This window comes from Ranitomeya variabilis, chromosome 2, assembly GCF_051348905.1.
Source record: "Ranitomeya variabilis isolate aRanVar5 chromosome 2, aRanVar5.hap1, whole genome shotgun sequence".
NCBI lineage: Eukaryota > Metazoa > Chordata > Amphibia > Anura > Dendrobatidae > Ranitomeya > Ranitomeya variabilis.
The window spans coordinates 462128731-462154686 of record NC_135233.1 but is presented as its reverse complement, the minus strand read 5'-3'; the positions used below and the strand labels follow the sequence as shown (position 1 = coordinate 462154686).

Genomic DNA, 25956 nt, shown 5'->3' with positions numbered 1-25956 from the left:
TGCGAAGCTCTTTTTCAGAGGCATAAAATCTGCAAACTGAAGAGGACTAGAACTGTAGTGCAACTTATTGGAAGCAGTGATCCTAAAAATTCAATATCGACTCTTTAATGAGACTTTGCGCATGACTCAGGATAAAAGCCAAACCAGAACCTCAGTTTGCAGACACAATGTTTCTGGGTGTTACCCCTCATCAGTGCAAAGTATGAGAACTGATTTGGCTAGGTGAGAGGCTCTGGACTGGGGTCTAAGGGGTAACGTTTCTCCTTGTAGAAAGTGGCAAGCCAAGCCTGGAATGTCAGAGTGAGGAGACTTTATAAAGCCATTAAATTCTGATTTGTCTTCTATCCTAAGTCATGTGGCAAGGCACGTTAAAGAGTCGATATTGACTTTTAGGGTCATTGCTTCTAATAGATGGCACTAGAGTTTGTCATCTTCTTCTCTGAAGAGACAATTTGCATACTTAATTTCCTAGAGGAGGATGCATGGCCTATATGTCTCCTCACTTTGACATGCCAGACTTGGCTTGTCACACTCCACAAAGAGAAAAGTTACCCCTTAGATCCGCTTTTCAGAAGCAGAATGATTTGATTTACACTTATTTGCGAATAGTCTGAGCATTTATTGCATTTTTCTTCTTAATATTATAGTATATCCTAGTTGTAAAAAAAACAAAAAAACCTAAATGGTTTCCCCACTTTCCTCACATGTGATCTAAAACAATTTTTGGCAGAAAATAAATACTCCTTACAAAATCCACTCATTTGGAAGCTAGGTCAAGGTCAAGCATAATAATTATCTGTATTAAGCAATAAAACATTGTTATGGATTTCAGATACTTATTTTGTACCAAGGACTGGAGATAAAAAAAAAAAATCTACTAAAAAACTTTTTCAGGAAGGGTGAAAAAAAAAGAATAAAAGGGTTAAAAAAAAAAAAGGTTAAAAAATAATACAAGATTATACTCGCCTGTCCGAGGCCCACCACTCAGCTGTCCTGCCGCCTCACCTCCCCACTCAGGACTCTGCTCACTCTAGCTCAGTCTTTACTGTGGGATTCGGCTTGATCTTTGGTCAATCTTCTGGATCTTTTGAAGGCCTCAAGTGATCATGTTTGGCACTACACAAACAATCCCCATGCTGTCAAATGGGTTGAAATGCACATTGTCACTCAATGACATGTATGAACACGTGAGGTCTAGTAAACACCGGAAGATCCAGACCAAAGACTAGGAGGACCGAATGGTAGATTGTTCTGAAGTGAGCGGAGGACCAGTTGGGGTTCTACAGTGGCAGTACAGGTGAGGGGTGAGGCTAGGACAGGTGAGTATATTTATTTTATAATTTTTTAACAGCTTCCAACATTTTTAAAAAAAATTTAAAAAATTCAGATTCTTGGCAAATCTGAATTTTTTGGGGAATTTCATAACAAATTCAATTAGCTGGAAATTAAATATACTCACCAATCGCCGTTTGCTCCAGTATCCACTGCTGATTCACTCCACTTCAGTGTCTGATACATGCTGCCCGTGGATTGGGCAGCATTTATCAGATGTGAAGTTCGTTTTAACACACTGACACAACAATACCATTTACTCAAGTTTAGGGACTAAAAAAAAAGCAAAAACGAAAGTGCTGCGTGTTCAAATGCCTCTAAGATTTTTTTTTACTCCTTTTTTTAACGCAATCTCTGTAACGTTTGTGAATCTTATTCTCACCATCGTTCGAAATCTCATTCCATGGGTTCTTAGGATACATAAATGCTGCATTTCGTATCTGATCATTAATATCTTCATCCTCATTGAAGGGAAAGGTGCCACTAAGGCTGACATAGATGATCACTCCAACAGACCACATATCCAGTGAGCGATTGTACCCACTGTTCCTCAAAACTTCCGGGGCCAGATATGCAGGCGTTCCAACAACTGACCTTCTGAAAGACTTTTCACCGATGATGCGAGCAAAGCCAAAGTCACAAAGCTTTATCTAAATGGTAAATATAAAAGAATATTAAAATTAAAAGCATAAAAATAAATAATACAAATCAATCAGCAGAAACTGATCTACTTGTTAACATTTCCAGGCAACAGATTTATTTTGGCAGAATAAAAATGACCAAAAAATGTGGGAATTTAAAAAAAAAAAAATTGCTTGTTTTGTCCATTGCATTCTATTCAATCATAACTTTATTTTTTAGACTACTTAACTACAGTATTTTTGGAATTGTTTAGCTGCATACATTTTTTAGACATTATTTTCAGGTCAATTTACATTAGTGTTTAAATTAAATTTATTTTATAGGGAAATGCATAAAAAATTCCTCCGTTCTATTTTTTTGTCTTTACCTTTATTTTTATTTTTTTTATTTATTTTTATTTATCTTTACCCCCAAGGGTTGTTTGCACGTTTATGACCGGGCCAATTTTTACAATTCTGACCACTGTCCCTTTATGAGGCTATAACTCTGGAACGCTTTGACGGATCTTGGCGATTCTGACATTGTTTTCTCGTGACATATTGTACTTCATGATAGTGGTAAAATTTCTTCGATATAACTTGCGTTTATTTGTGAAAAAAATGGAAATTTGGCAAAAATTTTGAAAATTTCACAATTTTCCAACTTTGAATTTTTATGCCCTTAAATCACAGAGATATGTCATGCAAAATACTTAAAAAGTAACATTTCCCACATGTCTACTTTACATCAGCACAGTTTTGGAACAAACATTTTTTTTTGTTAGGGAGTTATAAGGGTTAAAATTTGACCAGAAATTTCTCATTTTTACACCATTTTTTTTTAGGGACCACATCTCATTTGAAGTCATTTTGAGGGGTCTATATGATAGAAAATACCCAAGTGTGATACCATTCTAAAAACTGCACCCCTCAAGGTGCTCAAAACCACGTTCAAGAAGTTTATTAACCCTTCAGGTGTTTCACAGGAATTTTTGGAATGTTTAAATAAAAATGAACATTTTACTTTTTTTCACACAAAATTTATTTCAGCTCCAATTTGTTTTATTTTACCAAGGGTAACAGGAGAAAATGGACCCCAAAAGTTGTTGTACAATTTGTCCTGAGTACGCTGATACCCCATATGTGGGGGTAAACCACTGTTTGGGCGCATGGCAGAGCTCGGAAGGAAAGGAGCGCCATTTTACTTTTCAATGCAAAATTGACTGGAATTGAGATGGGACGCCATGTTGCGTTTGGAGAGCCCCTGATGTGCCTAAACATTGAAACCCCCCACAAGTGACACCATTTTGGAAAGTAGACCCCCTAAGGAACTTATCTAGATGTGTGGTGAGCACTTTGACCCACCAAGTGCTTCACAGAAGTTTATAATGCAGAGCCGTAAAAATAAAAAATCATATTTTTTCACAAAAATGATCTTTTCGCCCCCAATTTTTTATTTTCCCAAGGGTAAGAGAAGAAATTGGACCACAAAAGTTGTTGTGCAATTTATCCTAAGTACGCTGATACTCCATATGTGGGGGTAAACGACTGTTTGGGCGCATGGCAGAGCTCAGAAGGGAAGGAGTGCCGTTTGACTTTTCAATGCAAAATTGACTGGAATTGAGATGGGACACCATGTCGCGTTTGGAGAGCCCCTGATGTGCCTAAACATTAAACCCCCCCACAAGTGACACCATTTTGGAAAGTAGACCCCCTAAGGAACTTATCTAGATGTGTTTTGAGAGCTTTGAACCTCCAAGTGTTTCACTACAGTTTATAACGCAGAGCCGTGGAAATAATTTTTTTTTTTTCACAAAAATGAATTTTTAGCCCCAGTTTTGTATTTTCACAAGGGTAATAGGATACATTGGACCCCAATAGTTGTTGTCCAATTTGTCCTGAGTACGCTGATACCCCATATGTGGGGGGAACCACTGTTTGGGTGCATGGCAGAGCTCGGAAGGGAAGGAGCGCCATTTGAAATGCAGACTTAGATGGATTGGTCTGCAGGCGTCACGTTGCATTTGCAGAGCCCCAGATGTACCCAAACAGTAGAAACCCCCCACAAGTGACCCCCATATTGGAAATTAGACCTCCCAAGGAACTTATCTTGATGTGTTGTGAGAACTTTGAACCCCCAAGTGTTTCGCTACAGTTTACAACGCAGAGCCGTGAAAATAAAAAATCTTTTTTTCCCACAAAAATGATTTTTAGCCCCCCAAATTTTTATTTTCCCAAGGATAACAAGAGAACTTGGACCCCAAAAGTTGTTGTCCAATTTGTCCCGAGTACGCTGATACCCCATATGTTGGGGTAAACCCCTGTTTGGGCGCACGGGAGAGCTCGGAAGGGAAGGAGCACTGTTTTACTTTTTCAACGCAGAATTGGCTGGAATTGAGATCGGACGCCATGTCGCGTTTGGAGAGCCCCTGATGTGCCTGAACAGTGGAAACTCCCCAATTCTACCTGAAACCCTAATCCAAACACACCCCTAACCCTAATCCCAACGGTAACCCTAACCACATCCCTAACCCTGACACAGCCCTAACTCTAATCCCAACCCTAATCCCAACCGTAAATGTAATCCAAACCCTTACTTAGCCCCAACCCTAACCCTGACTTTAGCCCAAGCCTAACCCTAACTTTAGCCCCAATCCTAACCCTAACTTTAGCTCCAACCCTAACACTAACCCTAGCCCTAACCCTAGCCCTAATCCCTAACCCTAGCCCTAGCCCTAGCCCTAACCCTAGCCCTAACCCTAACCCTAGCCCTAACCCTAGCCCTAACCCTAATGGGAAAATGGAAATAAATACATTTTTTTAATTTTATTATTTTTCCCTGACTAAGGGGTGATGAAGGGGGTTTGATTTACTTTTATAGCATTTTTTATAGCGGATTTTTATGATTGGCAGCTGTCACACACTAAAAGACGCTTTTTATAGCAAAAAAGTTTTTGCGTCTCCACATTTTGAGACCTATAATTTTTCCATATTTTGGTCCACAGAGTCATGTGAGGTCTTGTTTTTTGCGGGACGAGTTGACGTTTTTATTGGTAACATTTTCGGACACGTGACAGTTTTTGATCGCTTTTTATTCCGATTTTTGTGAGGCAGAATGACCAAAAACCAGCTATTCATGAGTTTCTTTTGGGGGAGGCGTTTATACCGTTCCACGTTTGGTAAAATTGATAAAGCAGTTGTATTCTTCAGGTCAGTACGATTACAGCGATATCTCATTTATATCATTTTTTTAAGTTTTGGCCCTTTTATACGATAAAAGCTATTTTATAGAAAAAATAATTATTTTGGCATCGCTTTATTCTGAGGACTATAACTTTTTTTTTTTGCTGATGATGCTGTATGGTGGCTCCTTTATTGCGGGACAAGATGACGTTTTCAGCGGTACCATGGTTATTTATATCCGTTTTTTTGATCGCGTGTTATTCCACTTTTTGTTCAGCGGTATGATAATAAAGCGTTGTATTTTGCCTTGTTTTTTTTTTTTTTCTTACGGTGTTCACTGAAGGGGTTAACTAGTGGGACAGTTTTATAGGTTGGGTCGTTACGGACGCGGCGATACTAAATATGTGTACTTTTATTGTTTTGTTTTTTTTATTTAGATAAAGAAATGTATTTATGGGAATAGTATTTTTTTTTTCTTTATTTAGGCTAGGTTCACATTGCGTTAATGGGTGTCCGCTAGCGGACTCCGTTACATGGCGAAATTGTCGCAATTAACACCATGTAACAGGTCCGTTAGCGCACCCATTGACAGCAATGTGCTAACGGGTCGCCAACGCATTGCTAGCACATGCCATTTTCGGCACGCGCTAGCGATGTCCCGTTACTTTCGGACGGACCTCAAACGCTGCTTGCAGCATCCGAGGTCCGTTCCTCGCTAGCGCAGATCGGGCATCTGCGTTAGCGGGATCGGCAAACGTGAGCCCTAAAGTGACATTACGTTAGCGCAATCCGCTAGCGTATGCGCTGAACGGATTGCCCTAACGCAATGTGAACCTAGCCTTAGGATTTTTTATTTTTTTTTTTTACACATGTGGAATTTTTTTTTTTTTACTTTTTTACTTTGTCCCAGGGGGGACATCACAGATCGCTGATCTGACAGTTTGCACAGCACTCTGTCAGATCAGCGATCTGACTTACAGCGCTGCAGGCTTACCAGCGCCTGCTCTGGTCCCGGAAGTAGTTCCTGCAGGACCCGGATGCAGCCCCGTGGCCATTTTGGATCCGGGGCCTGCAGGGATAGGAGGTAAGAGACGCTCGGAGCAACGCGATCACATCGCGTTGCTCCGAGGGTCTCAGGGAAGCCCGCAGGGAGCCCCCTCCCTGCGCGATGCTTCCCTATACCGCCGGAACACTGCGATCATGTTTGATCGCAGTGTGCCGGGGGTTAATGTGCCAGGGGCGGTCCGTGACTGCTCCTGGCACATAGTGCCGGATGTCAGCTGCGATAGTCAGCTGACACCCGGCCGCGATCGGCCGCGCTCCCACCGTGAGCGCAGCCGATCGCGCTGGACGTACTATTCTGTCCTTGGGAATGTCACCTTCTTGTGTATATTAAAGAGGTTGTCCACTACCGAGACAAGACAACCCCTTCTGAATCCCCCCAAGTAATATAATAACACGTTCACTATACTCACCTCTGGTGCCATTCTAGTGGTGTCGGCACTGGTTCTCCCAGGGATCGCATTACATTTTTATGTCACGCAATCCCTGCAGCCAATCAGCGCTGGTTTCACTCTCCCCTCCCCGCTTTCAGACAAATCAAGACATCCAGAGGAAGTGAGAACTGCTGATGCCAATTACATCGGTAGGAGAGCAAAGCCAGTGCTGATTGGAGGCAGGGACATTGTTATGTCACGCGAGCTCTGGGAGGGCCACTGCTGACACTGCTGGAATGGCGCCGGCACTGATGGTGAGTATAAGTGTTATTATTTTACTGGAGGGAGACATTAGGGACTCAGAAGAGGTTAGTAGTCGACAAACCCTTTTAAATAAGAGTTGGCCAGTAGTGGACAATTTCCTAAATTACTTATTTAATTTAACATGAGATGACTTTAACTTTTAACTATTTTTTTCTGCCGTTTAGAGACAAAGTAAGAGGTGCGCTAAAGGACACTATTACTATGCAGACCTGGGATTTAGCAATTATTACGGAACATCAATGGTTAAACGAGTGGGATTCAATTTTTTTCCAATCCCAGCTGTCCATAATGAAGTGTGGCCGTTAATGACAGTTACACTGCCTCTCATTCATTGATGACTACATCTCGTTGATGACTTACATGTATTTTACGTGGTTAAAAAAAATATTGGCTTTTTCAATACACTGATAAATAAGTTAAATCAGCATTTTTCATACATATGTACGTGAGACGTGATTTTCTTAGCCCGATTGATCTATGAACCCAACTGTGTACAGATGCAGGACCACATGTGTGCACTACAATACTATGATAACTATGAGGCTACGTTCCCACAATGAGCTTTTGATGTTGCAAATTTTCTGCGCCCATTAAGTAAAATTAGTTTCTTGCATTTGTTCTAAAATATGCAGCATAAAAAAACTCACCCAAAACTTATCGTGTGAACATAGTCTCCCTCAGCAATCCTTTTTTTCATTTGCTGTGACTCTTATGCAGCGCCCCAGAGTCCTGGTCGTTGCAGTATTGTCGCTCTTCCACAAGGTGGAGTGATGGTACGTCTGATGGCACTAAAGGAGTTCACCTGACCAGGTATCACAGTCACACACTACACTTCACACTCCGGCCACCAGGGGGAGCAAAAGGTTCTATGTATTAGGCCACTCCTCACACTCTGGTAAAACTGGGGGTTGGATAGGAAGTTAGTCAGAAGCTGACTGGGTTTTGCCCAGGTAACATCTAGTGTGAGAGAGAGTTGCTTGGTAAGACTCAGGGAGGTCCCTGTCAGGGGTGGGATCCTGACAGTGGCCTAGCACAGACAGATCGTTACGGAGCCATGCCTGCACCTCATTGCGGCGGCATCCTAAGAAAGGACACGAAGCGAAGTATATTGTGGATCACAGCACTAGGAGATAACACCAGGAGGAGTCGTGCCCCAAGATCGACGACATCCTTCTGAGGCGCGTAGCCGGTGGCCGGAACTCCGAGGGAGTAATAGACTCTACGCATTACTTTGAACTACGGCAGGGCAGTTAACTCTAGGTTGGCTGTCTCACCTTTACACCTAATGAAGACAACGGAGGCATTTGTGGGAGAGGGGCGTCTCTAGGGTCCCTATAAAATAACTCCAGGCCCACTGTTGTGAACTCTGTTTCCGGGCTCCCTCCTGTGGTCATGAGTGGTACTGTGTGAGTTCTCTCTTTGGGCTCCTCCTGGTGGCTCTTTTTGTTATTTTGCAGGTTTCTGGCAGGATCAGCTGTCTCGTCATCTGCTAGTTAGGTTTCCTATTTAATCCACCTGGTCCTTCATTCCTTGCCTGTTGCCGTTGTATTCAGTGCTATTCTGATTGCTCCTGTCTACATCCGTTATCAGTCTCTCCAAGAGAAGCTAAGTTCTGTTTGCTTATTTTTGCTCATCTGTGTTCAAGATGTTTCCTAGTATATGATGAGTTTTTGTCCAGCTTGCTAATATGTGATTTCCCTGCTTGCTGGTGCTCTGGGGTGCTGAGTTGCTCCCCCCACATCGTTAGTTGGTGTGGGGGTTCTCGCATTCTCTGCGTGGATATTTTTGCATAGGGTTTTTTACTGACCGCACAGATCCCTTGCTTTTTTCTGCTATCTAGCGTTAGCGGGCCTCATTTGCTTAACCTGTTTAATCTCTGCGTTTGTCTTTTCCTCTTAACTCACCGTTATTATTTGTGGGGGGCATCTATATCTCTGGGGGATTTCTCTGAGGCAAGTGAGGTCTTTACTTTCTCTTTAGGGGTAGTCAGTTTCTCAGGCCGTGAAGAGACGTCTAGGATTTCAGGAAACGTTCCACGGCTGCCTATAGTGTGTGCGGTTAGGATCAGGTTTGCGGTTAGTCCAGTTACCACATCCCCAGAGCTCGTCCTATTATTTTCTACTTAGCTGGTTAGATTTGTGATCCTAAGCCACTAGGATCATAACAGTGCAACAGGCCAAAAGTGTTAAATGCATCGCAAAAGTGGGATAAGAGAAATCCTGAGTTCAATTTTTTTTTTCTGCTCTGCAGTCTGTCCTGCTTCTCTCCTCCCCTTAATCTCTGGGTGGCTTTGAGTTCTGCTGCAGACATGGATATTCAGAGTCTGACTTCTAGTGTGGATCATCTTGCTGCAAGGGTGCAAAGCATTCAGGATTTTGTTGTTCACAGTCCTATGTCTGAGCCAAAAGTACCTATTCCTGAGTTTTTTTCTGGAGATAGATCTAGGTTTCTGAATTTTAAGAATAATTGTAAATTATTTCTTTCTTTGAGACCTCGTTCCTCTGGTGATTCCGCTCAGCAAGTTAGAATTGTTATCTCTCTGTTACGCGGCGACCCTCAAGATTGGGCCTTCTCCCTGGCGCCAGGAGATACTGCATTGCTGAATGTGAATACCAACTTATACAGCTAGCTACCATGGCAATATATAATGTATCAGCAATCTGTACCATTGGTAACCGAGACCCATAGGGCCTATCATCAATTATACATAGCTACTTAGGAAAAAACGATGACATATGGTCCAATTAGGTAGATGAAAAAATACAAACTTTATTAAATTGCTAATAAAACACAAGTGAATGGAAGGACAATTAGTGACACTACTCTGGTAGCACTGGATAAAAATAGCAGGGGGCGCGTGCCCAGAAGAGGCTGTTCACTGAAGTAATGATGACATATTCATATATTGGCTATAAGAAAAAAACAGCAGAAGGACAAAACCAAGCAATAAACTACAGAATATACATAACAAAAAAATATATAACCTATAAATAGGAAGCCATGCGGACACCTACAGTGCGGACTGCCCATAAATAACACTCATATACCGATAGACCGAGTGAAGGATATCATAATAGGCCACAATTGAGGCACTTATCCACTGCCAACACTCAAGGCATATCCATAGAATCTGCTTATAGATAGAAATATTACGGCCGTACAGTACCCACCGCACACTGAACAGGAACTCCTGGGGACGCGCCTCCGCCCCAACGCGCGTTTCGGCGATCACACCTTCGTCAGGGGGCCCGCACTTCGTATGGGCAGTCCGCACTGTAGGTGTCCGCATGGCTTCCTATTTATAGGTTATATGTTTTTTTGTTATGTATATTCTGTAGTTTATTGCTTGGTTTTGTCCTTCTGCTGTTTTTTTCTTATAGCCAATATATGAATATGTCATCATTACTTCAGTGAACAGCCTCTTCTGGGCACGCGCCCCCTGCTATTTTTATCCAATGCTACCAGAGTAGTGTCACTAATTGTCCTTCCATTCACTTGTGTTTTATTAGCAATTTAATAAAGTTTGTATTTTTTCATCTACCTAATTGGACCATATGTCATCGTTTTTTCCTAAGTAGCTATTGCTGAATGTGGATGCGTTTTTTCTGGCGCTTGGATTGCTTTATGAGGAACCTAATCTGGAGAACCAGGCAGAAAAGGCCTTGCTGGCTCTCTCTCAGGGTCAGGATGAAGCTGAGGTGTATTGTCAAAAATTTCGGAAATGGTCGGTGCTTACTCAATGGAATGAGTGTGCCCTGGCTGCAAATTTCAGAGAAGGTCTTTCTGAAGCTATTAAGAATGTTATGGTGGGGTTCCCCACGCCTACGAGTCTGAATGAGTCAATGGCTTTGGCCATTCAGATTGATCGGCGTTTGCGGGAGCGCAAACCTGCACACCATCTGGCGTTTTTTTCTGAACAGAAACCTGAGTCTATGCAATGTGATAGGATTCTGACCAGAATTGAACGGCAAAATCATAGACGTCAGAATGGGTTGTGCTTTTACTGTGGTGATTCAGCTCGTGTTATCTCAGCATGCTCTAAGTGCACAAAAAACTTTGCTAGATCTGTCACCATTGGCACTGTACAGCCTAAATTCATTTTGTCTGTTACTTTGATTTGCTCTCTGTCATCCTACTCAGTTATGGCTTTTGTAGATTCAGGTGCCGCCCTGAATCTGATGGATTTGTCATTTGCCAAGCGCTGTGGTTTTATCCTTGAGCCATTACAGTTCCCTATTCCATTGAAGGGAATTGATGCTACACCATTGGCCAAGAATAAACCTCAATACTGGACTCAAGTGACCATGTGTATGACTCCTGCACATCAGGAGGTGATTCGCTTTCTTGTGTTATATAATTTGCATGACGTTGTCGTGTTGGGTCTGCCATGGTTGCAGGCTCATAATCCAGTCCTGGATTGGAAAGCTATTTCTGTGTTGAGTTGGGGTTGCCAGGGAATTCATGGCGATGCTCCCTTGGTATCAATTGCTTCCTCTACTCCTTCTGAAGTCCCTGAGTTTTTGTCGGACTACCAGGATGTATTTGATGAGCCCAAATCCAGTGCCCTACCTCCTCATAGGGATTGTGATTGTGCTATAAATTTGATTCCTGGTAGTAAGTTCCCTAAGGGACGACTGTTTAATTTGTCTGTACCAGAGCATGCCGCTATGCGGAGCTATGTAAAGGAGTCTTTGGAGAAGGGACATATTCGCCCCTCCTCGTCCCCTCTTGGTGCGGGATTCTTTTTTGTGGCCAAGAAGGATGGTTCGTTGAGACCCTGTATAGATTATCGCCTTCTAAATAAAATCACGGTCAAATTCCAGTATCCCTTGCCATTGTTGTCTGATCTGTTTGCTCGGATTAGGGGGTCTAGTTGGTTCACCAAGATAGATCTTCGCGGTGCGTATAATCTTGTGCGTATAAAACAGGGCGATGAATGGAAAACAGCATTTAATACGCCCGAAGGCCATTTTGAGTACTTGGTGATGCCTTTTGGACTTTCTAATGCCCCTTCTGTGTTTCAGTCCTTCATGCACGATATCTTCCGAGAATATCTGGATAAATTTATGATTGTGTATCTGGATGATATTTTGGTCTTTTCAGATGATTGGGAATCCCATGTGAAGCAGGTCAGGATGGTATTTCAGGTCCTGCGTGCCAATGCCTTGTTTGTGAAGGGTTCCAAATGTCTCTTCGGAGTCCAGAAAGTTTCCTTTTTGGGCTTTATTTTTTCTCCTTCTTCTATTAAGATGGACCCAGTCAAGGTCCAGGCTATTCATGATTGGACTCAACCTACATGGGTTAAGAGTCTTCAGAAGTTCTTGGGTTTTGCTAATTTTTACCGTCGCTTCATTGCTAATTTTTCTGGTGTGGTTAAACCTTTGACGGATTTGACCAAGAAGGATTCTGATGTGACTAACTTGTCTCCTGCGGCCGTTGAGGCCTTTCAGGAGCTGAAGCGCCGGTTTTCTTCGGCTCCAGTTTTATGTCAGCCAGATGTCTCTCTTCCCTTCCAGGTCGAGGTTGATGCTTCTGAAATTGGAGCAGGGGCTGTTTTGTCACAGAGAAGCTCTGATTGCTCTGTGATGAAGCCATGCGCCTTCTTTTCAAGAAAATTTTCGCCGGCTGAACGAAATTATGATGTTGGTAATCGGGAGTTGTTGGCAATGAAGTGGGCATTTGAGGAGTGGCAACACTGGCTAGAGGGAGCTAAGCATCGTGTGGTGGTCTTGACTGATCATAAAAATTTGATTTATCTTGAGTCGGCCAAGCGGTTGAATCCTAGACAGGCTCGTTGGTCGTTGTTTTTCTCACGTTTCGATTTCGTGGTCTCGCACCTTCCTGGTTCGAAGAACGTGAAGGCTGATGCTCTTTCTAGGAGTTTTGTGCCTGACTCCCCTGGAGTTTCTGAGCCGGTTGGTATCCTCAAAGAGGGGGTAATTTTGTCTGCCATTTCCCCAGATTTGCGATGGGTGTTACAGGAATTTCAGGCGGATAGACCTGACCGTTGTCCATCAGAGAGACTGTTTGTCCCAGATAGATGGACCAGCAGAGTTATTTCCGAGGTCCATTCTTCAGTGTTGGCGGGTCATCCTGGGATTTTTGGTACCAGAGATTTGGTGGCTAGATCCTTCTGGTGGCCTTCCTTGTCGTGGGATGTGCGTTCCTTTGTGCAGTCCTGTGGGATTTGTGCTCGGGCTAAGCCTTGCTGTTCTCGTGCCAGTGGTTTGCTTTTGCCTTTGCCGGTTCCTAAGAGGCCTTGGACGCATATTTCCATGGATTTTATTTCGGATCTTCCGGTCTCTCAGAGAATGTCTGTCATCTGGGTGGTTTGTAATCGTTTTTCTAAAATGGTCCATTTGGTGCCCTTGCCTAAGTTGCCTTCTTCCTCCGATTTGGTTCCGTTATTTTTTCAGAATGTGGTTCGTCTGCACGGCATCCCTGAAAACATTGTGTCTGACAGAGGATCCCAGTTTGTGTCCAGATTTTGGCGGTCCTTTTGTGCTAAGATGGGCATTGATTTGTCTTTTTCGTCGGCCTTCCATCCTCAGACGAATGGCCAAACCGAGCGAACTAACCAGACCTTGGAAACTTATTTGAGATGTTTTGTTTCTGCTGACCAGGATGATTGGGTGGCTTTTTTGCCATTGGCCGAGTTTGCCCTTAATAATCGGGCTAGTTCGGCTACTTTGGTTTCGCCTTTTTTTTGTAATTCTGGTTTTCATCCTCGTTTTTCCTCGGGTCAGGTTGAGTCTTCTGACTGTCCTGGGGTGGATTCTGTGGTGGATAGGTTACAGCAGATTTGGAACCATGTGGTGGACAATTTGATGTTGTCACAAGAGAAGGCTCAGCGCTTTGCTAACCGTCGTCGCTGTGTGGGTCCCCGACTTCGTGTGGGGGATTTGGTGTGGTTGTCTTCTCGTTATGTTCCTATGAAGGTTTCTTCTCTTAAGTTTAAACCTCGTTTTATCGGTCCTTATAAAATTTTGGAAATCCTCAACCCTGTGTCATTTCGCTTGGACCTCCCGGCATCGTTTACCATCCATAATGTGTTCCATAGGTCTTTGTTGCGGAGGTATGTGGTGCCTGTGGTTCCTTCTGTTGATCCTCCTGCTCCGGTGCTGGTTGAGGGAGAATTGGAATACGTGGTGGAGAAGATCTTGGATTCTCGTATTTCAAGACGGAGGCTTCAGTATTTGGTTAAGTGGAAGGGCTATGGTCAGGAGGATAATTCCTGGGTTGTCGCCTCATTCCTGGGTTGTTCATGCTGCCGATTTGGTTCGTGCCTTCCATGTGGCTCACCCTGATCGCCCTGGGGGTTCTGGTGAGGGTTCGGTGACCCCTCCTCAAGGGGGGGGGTACTGTTGTGAACTCTGTTTCCGGGCTCCCTCCTGTGGTCATGAGTGGTACTGTGTGAGTTCTCTCTTTGGGCTCCTCCTGGTGGCTCTTTTTGTTATTTTGCAGGTTTCTGGCAGGATCAGCTGTCTCGTCATCTGCTAGTTAGGTTTCCTATTTAATCCACCTGGTCCTTCATTCCTTGCCTGTTGCCGTTGTATTCAGTGCTATTCTGATTGCTCCTGTCTACATCCGTTATCAGTCTCTCCAAGAGAAGCTAAGTTCTGTTTGCTTATTTTTGCTCATCTGTGTTCAAGATGTTTCCTAGTATATGATGAGTTTTTGTCCAGCTTGCTAATATGTGATTTCCCTGCTTGCTGGTGCTCTGGGGTGCTGAGTTGCTCCCCCCACATCGTTAGTTGGTGTGGGGGTTCTCGCATTCTCTGCGTGGATATTTTTGCATAGGGTTTTTTACTGACTGCACAGATCCCTTGCTTTTTTCTGCTATCTAGCGTTAGCGGGCCTCATTTGCTTAACCTGTTTCATCTCTGCGTTTGTCTTTTCCTCTTAACTCACCGTTATTATTTGTGGGGGGCATCTATATCTCTGGGGGATTTCTCTGAGGCAAGTGAGGTCTTTACTTTCTCTTTAGGGGTAGTCAGTTTCTCAGGCCATGAAGAGACGTCTAGGATTTCAGGAAACGTTCCACGGCTGCCTATAGTGTGTGCGGTTAGGATCAGGTTTGCGGTTAGTCCAGTTACCACATCCCCAGAGCTCGTCCTATTATTTTCTACTTAGCTGGTTAGATTTGTGATCCTAAGCCACTAGGATCATAACAGCCCACCCCGTCATACGGGTGCGTCCTATCCATATCATCTGGGGGACGGAGAGAGAGAACAGAAACATACACGACAGTTGTGAGAACTATCCCGTGGTGCTCAGCAGGGAGGTACTACAACACCCAGGCGCTAGTAGGAAGGCTACTGATTTCCACCTGCAAAGGGAACTCTGGATGTGCCTTCGGACCGGCCGGTCTCAGCCAGCCCTGTTAGCAGTACTCTGGATTGTGGATGCCGAAGCCTTCAGTAAAAAGATAAAGAGACTGCAACCCTGTGTCCTCGTCATTTACTGCGACCTACACCATCACCATCTACTCATCAAGGGAAGCCCTGGGGACATACTTCACCTGTGGGAAGTTACACCATCTAGCTGCCATTCCATCACCCCAGCGGACCCCTAGCAGCGTCGGTCACCCTGACCGAATACCACAGGTGGCGTCACGAGCACTTGACAAACTCTCACCTACACATTTAATTGGGCGCCCCTTAGCAGGGCCACGGACCGGGTCGGGCCACCGTGACACCCCTAGAACCGAGACCGAGGGACCCGGCACCGAGTACCCCGCTGCCCTGCGTTTGGGGGCCGCTCCACTTACCTGTGGGAATGGATCTTCTGTTGCCAAGAGAACATTCTCTGGTTTGAGATCACAGTGTACAATACTCCTTGAATGAAGGTGGCGTAAAGCTTCCAATATCTATTAAAAAAGAAAAAAAACGGTGAATTAATTTCTTTAAAGCAATTTATTACACTTTAAATGTATCTTATAGACAGGACTGTGCAAGAGTCTTAGGCAAAAATACTGCAAAGTAAGAATGTTTTTAAAAATAGAAATATTAATTGCTTATTTTTACCAATTAGCAAAGTGTATGAACAAAAGACAAAAGTTAATAAAAAAAAATAAAAAATCATAAATCGTGAAATCCAAACCACCCTTTGCCTTCAAAACAGCATCAATTCCTCTAGGTACTGGTACTTGTACACAATTTTTGTAAGAATTCGGCAGGACATTGTTCCATACATCTTGGAGAACTAACCCCAGATCTTTTGTGGATGTTGCTTGTGCAAATGCTTCTGACTCTTCGTGTAATCCCAGACAGACTGGATGATGTGGAGATCAGCACTCTGCGGGGCCCGGATCATCACTTCCAGGACTACTTGTTCTTCTTTCCTCTGAAAATAGTTCTTAATGACATTGGCCGTATGATTGGGGTCTTGTTCTGCTGCAGAATAAATTTGGAGCCAATCAGATGCCTCCTTGATGGTATTGCATGATGGATAAATATCTGCCTGTATTTCTCAGCACCAAGGACATCATTAATCCTGACCAAATCCCCAACTCAATTTGCTAAAATTCAGCCCCAAACTTGCAGGAGTTTCCACCATGCTTCATAGTTCCCGCAGAGACTCTTTATTGCGCTGCTCTCCAGCCCTTTGCCATACAAACTGTCCACTGTTATAGCCAAATGTTTCATATTTTGACTCCTCAGTCCAGAGAACCTGCTGCTATTTTTTGTACCACCGATCCTATGCTTTTTGTTCATAGTTTAGTCACTTTTCCTTGTTTCCGTGTCAAAACTGTGGCATTTTAGACATAATTTTTCCATAAAGACCACTTCTGGCCAGATTTTCAATAGGTAGATGAGTGCGGCTGTGTCCAAATCCCACTGGTTTATGCAAGTTCTGAGCTGATGGAACTCCTGGGCATCTTCCAATTTCAAATGGATGTATGCATGGCTTTCATCTGCTGCACTAAGTTTCCTAGCATCATCACCATGTCTTGGTGTTTCTTCAAAAGAGCTTGAACAGCACATCAGGAAACCCCAGTCTGCTTTGACATTTTTGCCTGTAAGAGACCTTGCTGATGCCATATAACTACTTGAATGTTGCTGAGCACAGTCTTGCATGATTTATGACCTGTAACATGAAACTGTCTTCTACATCCTCACCTCCATAGCTGAGTTTAGCCACCTTAAGCCTTCTATACTACTGTTTCTGTTTCAGGTAATGGCTATGTTCCAACCTACCGTATTTTACGGACTATACGATTCAATGTTTCCCAAACAAATTTGCGAGGAAAATGGGGGGTGCATCTTATAGTCCTAACGCAGGCTTACCGTGGGGTTGCGGCAGTGGTATGGCAGCGGAACCAGTGGCGGCAGAGGTGTGGTGATGCTGAGGCTCGGTGTTGGCGGTGGGCAGTGCGGAGTGCATCGTTGGTTTCCCTGCGGCCATCTTCCTGAAGCCGTGTGCCGCGGGAGGTGGCGCGTGCCCAGACTGAGATCTCCGCAGCCCTCGGCTTCAGGAAAATGGCTGCCAGAGGCTGCGCGTGAACAGGTTGAGATCTCGGCGGCCATTTTCCGGAAGCCGAGGGCCGTCGAGATCTCAATCTGCGCATATGTGGCCTCAGGAAGATGGCTGTCGAGAAACCGCTGATGCACTTGGCTTTGCTTGCCGCGGACATCGGGACGTGGTGTTGCCACATTTCTGCCGCTAGCACCCTAAGGAAGGGACCCTGCTCCATGCCCTGCCTCACAGCCGACGCTGTACCCGCAGCATCGCACCCCGGGACTGCAGCATTGCCCTAATTCTGCCACCACGTATTTCCTGAGGAAGGGACCATGCCTCCTGTGACCCCGCTTTACCACCGTCGGCCCTCAGGTAAGATACCTTAACTTCAGACAATAAGACGGACCCCCATCTTATAAAAATATTTTTTCTGCAATTTTCCACCCCAAAATTTAGGGTGCGTCTTATAATCCAAAAATACGGTACATATGAAAATGATGATGATTTTCATCCATTTGGCATGATTGGTTATTCACACACCTCACTTTAATCCTACAAAATCCCTGAGTCTGTGCCAGTGTACCCAAAATAATTTATCTTGTTTTGAAGGCAAAGTGTGGTCACTAGAGTTGGGTAAATGTATTTGAGTGAAATTGAATTCGATTTTACAAAAATACGTATTCTCCAGAATGTAGATTTTATTTTGTAACTCGCTCCATGCCTGTTCACTTCTTCAGCCACCTCTGTTGCTCGTTCTCTCCTTAAGTTCTCGGCACCTCATTTTACCGCTGAAACCCTGGGCATCTTCACACTAAGCTGGGACTTCCAGCCACAACTAGGAGTGCACATTGCAATGTTGTATGTCATGATCTCTGCAGGCAGAGATCATAGCAAGCCTATAGAGGGACAAGCTCTCGGAAGATGGAACTATACTGACCATGAACTAAGCCTGCCGCGCAACTAGAAATAGCCAGGTAGCATTTCCTATTTATCGCTAGATGCCCAGCTCTGGCCTAAGACCTAAATAGCTAGCAGAGGGAAATATAAGACCTGGCTCACCTCTAGAGAAATATTCCAAAGAAGACAGTAGCCCCCCACATATAATGACGGTGAGTTCAGATGAAACAACAAACGCAGCAGGAAAATAGTCTTAGCAAATTTGAGGTCCGCTTACTAGATAGCAGAAGACAGATAGTATACTTTCATGGTCAGCAGAAAAATACTAACAAAACACCATCCAGAGATTACCTTAAACTCTGGCATTAACTCATAACGCCAGAGTAGCAATCCCTGATCGACGAGAGCTTTCCAGACACAGTAACAAAACTTCAGCTGCGAACTGGAACAAATAGGCAAAACAAAACATGGACAAAAGTCCAACTTATCAGTAGTTGTCTAGAAGCAGGAACAAGCACTGAGAGGCATCAGATAACATTGTTGACCGGCAAGAAACCACCAGAGAAATGGGCTTAAATAGCGACACCCACTACTGATGGAATCAGGTGAAACAGGAAAGAGGATGACAAGTCCAATTCCACAAGCGGCCACCGGGGGAGCCCAGAATCCAAATTCACAACAGTACCCCCCCCTCAAGGAGGGGGCACCGAACCCTCACCAGATCCACCAGGGCGACCAGGATGAGCCCTATGGAAGGCACGAACAAGATCAGAAGCATGAACATCAGATGCATTGACCCAAGAATTATCCTCCTGGCCGTAACCCTTCCAGTTGACCAGATACTGGAGTTTCCGTCTGGAAACACGAGAGTCCAAAATTTTCTCCACAACGTACTCCAACTCACCCTCAACCAACACCGGAGCAGGAGGCTCAACAGAAGGTACAACAGGTACCTCATACCTGCGCAATAACGACCGATGAAAAACGTTATGAATGGAAAAGGACGCAGGGAGGTCCAAACGGAAAGAAACAGGATTAAGAATCTCCAATATTCTATAAGGGCCGATGAACCGAGGTTTAAACTTAGGAGAAGAGACCCTCATAGGGACAAAACGAGAAGACAGCCACACTAAATCTCCAACACAAAGCCGAGAACCAACACGACGATGACGGTTGGCAAAACGCTGAGTCTTCTCCTGTGACAACTTCAAATTGTCCATAACCTGCCCCCAGATGTGATGCAATCTCTCCACCACCGCATCCACTCCAGGACAATCCGAGGATTCCACCTGACCGGAGGAAAATCGAGGGTGAAACCCCGAATTACAGAAAAACGGGGACACCAAGGTGGAAGAACTGGCCCGATTATTGAGGGCGAACTCTGCCAATGGCAAAAAAGCAACCCAATCATCCTGGTCAGCAGAGACAAAACACCTCAGATATGTCTCAAGGGTCTGATTAGTCCGCTCGGTCTGGCCATTAGTCTGAGGGTGAAAAGCAGATGAAAAAGACAAATCTATGCCCATCCTAGCACAGAATGCCCGCCAAAATCTAGACACAAATTGGGTACCTCTGTCAGAAACAATATTCTCAGGAATACCGTGCAATCGGACAACATTCTGAAAAAACAGAGGAACCAACTCAGAAGAAGAAGGCAACTTGGGCAGAGGAACCAAATGGACCATTTTAGAGAAACGGTCACAGACCACCCAGATGACAGACATCTTCTGGGAAACAGGCAGATCTGAAATAAAATCCATCGAGATGTGTGTCCAAGGCCTCTTAGGAATAGGCAAGGGCAACAGCAGTCCGCTAGCCCGAGAACTACAAGACTTGGCCCGAGCACAAACGTCACATGACTGCACAAAGACTCGCACATCTCGTGACAGAGAAGGCCACCAGAAGGATCTTGCCACCAAATCCCTGGTACCAAAAATTCCGGGATGACCTGCCAATGCAGAAGAATGTACCTCAGAGATGACTCTGCTGGTCCAATCATCCGGAACAAACAGTCTATCAGGCGGACAACGATCCGGTCTATCCGCCTGAAACTCTTGCAAGGACCGCCGCAGATCAGGAGAAACGGCCGACAAAATTACTCCCTCCCTAAGGATACCTGTGGGTTCAGAATTACCAGGAGAGTCCGGGTCAAAACTCCTAGAAAGGGCATCTGCCTTAACATTCTTAGAACCCGGTAGGTATGACACCACAAAATTAAAGCGAGAAAAAAATAAAGACCAGCGCGCCTGTCTAGGATTCAGGCGTCTGGCAGTCTCAAGATAAATCAAATTTTTGTGGTCAGTCAATACCACCACCTGATGCCTAGCCCCCTCGAGCCAATGGCGCCACTCCTCAAACGCCCACTTCATGGCCAAAAGCTCCCGATTCCCAACATCATAATTCCGCTCTGCGGGCGAAAATTTGCGAGAAAAGAAGGCACAAGGCCTAATGACGGAGCAGTCGGAACCTTTCTGCGACAACACTGCCCCAGCTCCGATCTCCGAAGCGTCAACCTCAACCTGAAAAGGCAGATTCACATCAGGCTGACGCAACACAGGGGCAGAGGCAAAACGGCGCTTAAGCTCCTGAAAGGCCTCTACAGCATGAGGGGACCAATTAGCAACATCAGCGCCTTGTCTGGTCAAATCAGTCAGTGGTTTAACGACATCCGAAAAACCAGCAATAAATCGGCGGTAAAAGTTGGCAAAGCCCAAAAATCTCTGAAGACCCTTAAGAGAGGAGGGCTGAGTCCAGTCACAAATAGCTTGCACCTTGACGGGATCCATCTCAATGGAAGAGGGAGAAAAAATATACCCCAAAAAGGAAATTTTCTGGACCCCAAAAACGCACTTAGACCCCTTCACACATAAAGAATTAGACCGCAGAACCTGAAAAACTCTCCTGACCTGCTGGACATGAGAGTCCCAGTCATCAGAAAAAATCAGAATATCATCCAGATATATTATCATAAATTTATCCAGAAAATCGCGGAAAATATCATGCATAAAAGACTGGAAAACTGAAGGGGCATTAGAAAGACCAAAAGGCATGACCAAATACTCAAAGTGGCCCTCGGGCGTATTAAATGCGGTCTTCCACTCATCCCCCTGCCTGATCCGCACCAAATTATACGCCCCACGAAGATCAATTTTAGAGAACCACTTAGCACCCTCTATACGAGCAAACAAATCAGTAAGCAATGGCAATGGGTATTGATACTTAACAGTGATCTTATTCAGAAGCCGATAATCAATACATGGTCTCAAAGAGCCGTCTTTTTTTGAGACAAAGAAAAACCCAGCTCCCAAGGGAGAAGAAGATGGACGAATATGTCCCTTTTCCAAAGACTCCTTTATATATTCCCGCATAGCAGCATGTTCCGGCACAGACAAATTAAACAAACGACCCTTTGGATATTTACAACCCGGTATCAAATCTATGGCACAATCGCACTCACGGTGCGGAGGTAACGACCCAAGCTTGGGTTCGTCAAAGACGTCTTGATAATCAGAGAGGAACTCAGGGACTTCAGAGGGAAGGGACGACGAAATAGAAACCAAAGGTACGTCCCCATGAATACCCTTACATCCCCAGCTCAACACAGACATAGCTCTCCAGTCCAAGACTGGGTTGTGAGACTGCAACCATGGCAATCCCAGTACCAAATCGTCATGTAAATTATACAGCACCAGGAAACGAATAATCTCCTGGTGATCCGGATTGATACACATGGTTACTTGTGTCCAGTATTGTGGTTTATTATTAGCCAATGGGGTGGAGTCAATCCCCTTCAGAGGAATAAGAGTCTCCAAAGGCTCTAAATCAAAACCACAACGATTGGCAAAGGACCAATCCATAAGACTCAGAGCGGCGCCAGAGTCAACATAGGCGTCCGTGGCAATGGATGACAAAGAGCAAATCAGGGTTACAGACAAAATAAACTTAGACTGAATGGTGCCAATGGAAACAGACTTATCAAGCTTCTTTGTACGCCTAGAGCATGCCGATATAACATGAGTAGAATCCCCACAATAGAAACACAATCCATTCTTCCGTCTAAAATTCTGTCGCTCGCTCCTGGACAGAATTCTATCACACTGCATACTTTCTGGCGTCTTTTCCATAGACACCGCCAGATGGTGCATCGGTTTGCGCTCCCGCAGACGCCTATCAATCTGAATAGCCATTGTCATGGACTCATTCAGACCTGCAGGCAAAGGGAACCCCACCATAACATCCTTAACGGAATCAGAGAGACCTTCTCTGAAAGTTGCCGCCAAGGCGCACTCATTCCACTGAGTAAGCACAGACCATTTACGGAATTTTTGGCAGAAAACTTCAGCTTCGTCTTGCCCCTGAGATAGTGCCATCAAAGTTTTTTCTGCCTGAAGTTCCAAATGAGGTTCCTCATAAAGCAAGCCCAAGGCCAGAAAAAACGCATCCACATCGCGTAACGCAGGATCCCCTGCTGGCAATGAGAAGGCCCAATCTTGAGGGTCACCCCTGAGCAAGGAAATCACAATCCTAACCTGCTGAGCAGGGTCTCCAGCTGAACGAGACTTCAGGGACAAATAAAGCTTACAATTATTTCGGAAATTCTGGAAGCTAGCTCTATTCCCTGTGAAGAACTCCGGCAAAGGAATTCTCGGCTCAGATACCGGAGCATGTACTACAAAATCTTGTAAATTTTGTACTTTCGTGATGAGATTATTCAAACCCGCAGTTACATTCTGGAGATCCATTATTGTCAGGTGCACACAGAGCATACAGAGATTAGGAGGAGAGAGAGAAAAAAGACTGCAGCAAGGCAGACTGGAGGAAAAAAAAAAAAAAAAAAATTCCAGCAGACTTCTTATAACTCTCCTTTCTCAACCTGGGTCTTTAACACTTTATTGGCCGGTCAAACTGTCATGATCTCTGCAGGCAGAGATCATAGCAAGCCTATAGAGGGACAAGCTCTCGGAAGATGGAACTATACTGACCATGAACTAAGCCTGCCGCGCAACTAGAAATAGCCAGGTAGCATTTCCTATTAATCGCTAGATGCCCAGCTCTGGCCTAAGACCTAAATAGCTAGCAGAGGGAAATATAAGACCTGGCTCACCTCTAGAGAAATATTCCAAAGAAGACAGTAGCCCCCCACATATAATGACGGTGAGTTCAGATGAAACAACAAACGCAGCAGGAAAATAGTCTTAGCAAATTTGAGGTCCGCTTACTAGATAGCAGAAGACAGATAGTATACTTTCATGGTCAGCAGAAAAATACTAACAAAACACCATCCAGAGATTACCTTAAACTCTGGCATTAACTCATAACGCCAGAGTAGCAATCCCTGATCGACGAGAGCTTTCCAGACACAGTAACAAAACTTCAGCTGCGAACTGGAACAAATAGGCAAAACAAAACATGGACAAAAGTCCAACTTATCAGTAGTTGTCTAGAAGCAGGAACAAGCACTGAGAGGCATCAGATAACATTGTTGACCGGCAAGAAACCACCAGAGAAATGGGCTTAAATAGCGACACCCACTACTGATGGAATCAGGTGAAACAGGAAAGAGGATGACAAGTCCAATTCCACAAGCGGCCACCGGGGGAGCCCAGAATCCAAATTCACAACAGTTGTAGCAATGTTGTCGGCGACTAGGTCAGGATGTCCCTGACCTAGTCATGGCTGGAAGTCATGGCCTAACATGAAGAAGCATAATGGTTTCAGCACACAACGGTGGTAAAAAGAAGTGCTGAGGACCATACGGGGGACAGTGTGCAGAGGAGGTGAGCACTGAGGTTAGTATTAGTTGTTTGTTTTTATTCTACATCTTGCTTTTATTATGCCCTGGAGTCAATTTCCGAAAAAAATAAATTTGCTGCAAGTCAAATTTCCCGGGAAAAGTAAAAAATAAATCTGGTAAAATTGGCAAATTTGAATCTAGTCAGTTCCGCTTATCTCTAGTGGTCACACCAAGGAGGGTCTGTGTTCACCCCTTCAACGACTCTTTGCCTATGGCTTTGCCATGCAAAAGTTGCATTATGTCAATGACTTTGATATGACTTTACTACTGCACCAGAAGTAGTTTATAAATATGACACCCAAACATCTAAGACTTTTGTGAGGTGACTTGATATGAAAATAACTATATTAGTGAAGAGTGTTAAGCACTTTACCTGGGTGGCAATAAACCTCGTAATCCTTTCAGGAAGTCTACCTTTGTCACTTGACAGGATCATTTCCAGCATATCACCATGTAATTTCTCCATGACCACATAAATACGTTCAGGGGTCTCACACATGGCTTCAAGGTCGACAACACCAGGACATCGCAAATTCTGAAAAATAAAAACAAGTAGTAATCCTTCTTACTGATATCAATGATATATGATAAAATATTGGTATATATGGAGACAAAGGCTGTCACTGTAGGGGTGCAAATATCGGGACCACAATGAGACCCAGCCATGGAGCCTGAGAGGCAGGGACATAATGATCACCATCGAAAGGGATGTGCCACTACTGGGCCCAGACAGGTGGTTAGTTCCAGTTAAGAATGGGAAGTGGTGCTCCAGCTTTGGTGCACAGCGCTGGGGTATAAGGAGTATGTGAGTGGTGGAAAAGTTATTCGGGGGCGGAATAGCAATGGAGGCGGTCAAAAATTTGCTCTGGGGTGCATAGTAATCTAGTTACACCTCTGCTGAGGAGGCAAAAAAGGTCCATCTGATACATTATCAGATGAATGATGCATGATAGTTGGACCATGGACCATGAATGATGCATGATAGTTGGGGCCCTGTTTCAATATAAATTGTAAACTCTTGTGGTCCTATATTTTTAGTGGATTATCCATTTTATTAAAACTTGAGATCAAAGCCCACAAGATGTTGTGCCAGAAAACAGCGTCTTTAGGGGGCCATTATTTTTATTTTTAGGCATCATCAACCCAAGTACAGCATGATGTTGATACACCTGTGACACTCAGGTCACGAGAACCGCAGCCAGTCTGTGCATTGTGGTCCGAGATCAAACCAATGTGCACCGATGTCTGAATGAGTCCTTAGTGAGAGGGTAAATCCAAGTATGTATGACAGTAACATATCATTGAGAGATCCTTATTTTCTACCTGCAATATGGCCACCTCGTTTCTGAGCTGATTTTCTTGCCTACTGGGAAATCTGAGTTTATCGATGATTTTTATTGCAACGTCTCTTCCCGTTTTCCGATGCTTTCCTGAAAGAACAAAATAAAGTGCCATATAATGAAAAACAGTGACAAAAAGTGAAGAAAAGTCACAGATAAATCTTGCAACTTAATATACCAATATACTGTATCATCATCTATGTGTAAATGTGCTATTACCTTTACTTTGGAAAAAAATGATATTTCTTGTAGTAGATATTTGAATTAACACTTAAAAGTTAATGTTGTTGTTGTGGACATTAAATAGGTGGGCCACTAATTTTTATTATTGATGGCCTATCCTTAGGATAATTAATCAATATCTGATCGGTGGCGGTATGACACCGGTCACTCCTGCCGATCAGCTATTCCTGGCTTCCTGTCACTGGCAGTTCTCAACTGCTGCTGGAACACAGTAGCTTAGTCATTTCTATAGTGGCCGCGGCCGGGTACTGCTGATCCTCCCCCTGGTCATATGAATAGGGGGTGGATCTGCAGTGCCCAGCGGCGGCCACTATAGAAATTATGGA

At 44.3% G+C, this 25956-nt stretch overlaps 1 protein-coding gene across 1 annotated transcript in view; it reads right to left on the bottom strand.

The window, feature by feature from the left end:
- Window positions 1-25956, bottom strand: part of LOC143806696 (serine/threonine-protein kinase D3-like) — a 133637-nt gene that overhangs the window by 1270 nt on the left and 106411 nt on the right. The window contains exons 14-17 of the mRNA XM_077287504.1: window positions 25371-25477; window positions 24421-24582; window positions 15666-15764; window positions 1715-1982 (exon numbers count right to left, since the gene is read on the bottom strand). Of these exons, the coding sequence (XP_077143619.1) occupies window positions 1715-1982; window positions 15666-15764; window positions 24421-24582; window positions 25371-25477 (636 nt within the window). The remainder of the gene's footprint in view (window positions 1-1714; window positions 1983-15665; window positions 15765-24420; window positions 24583-25370; window positions 25478-25956) is intronic.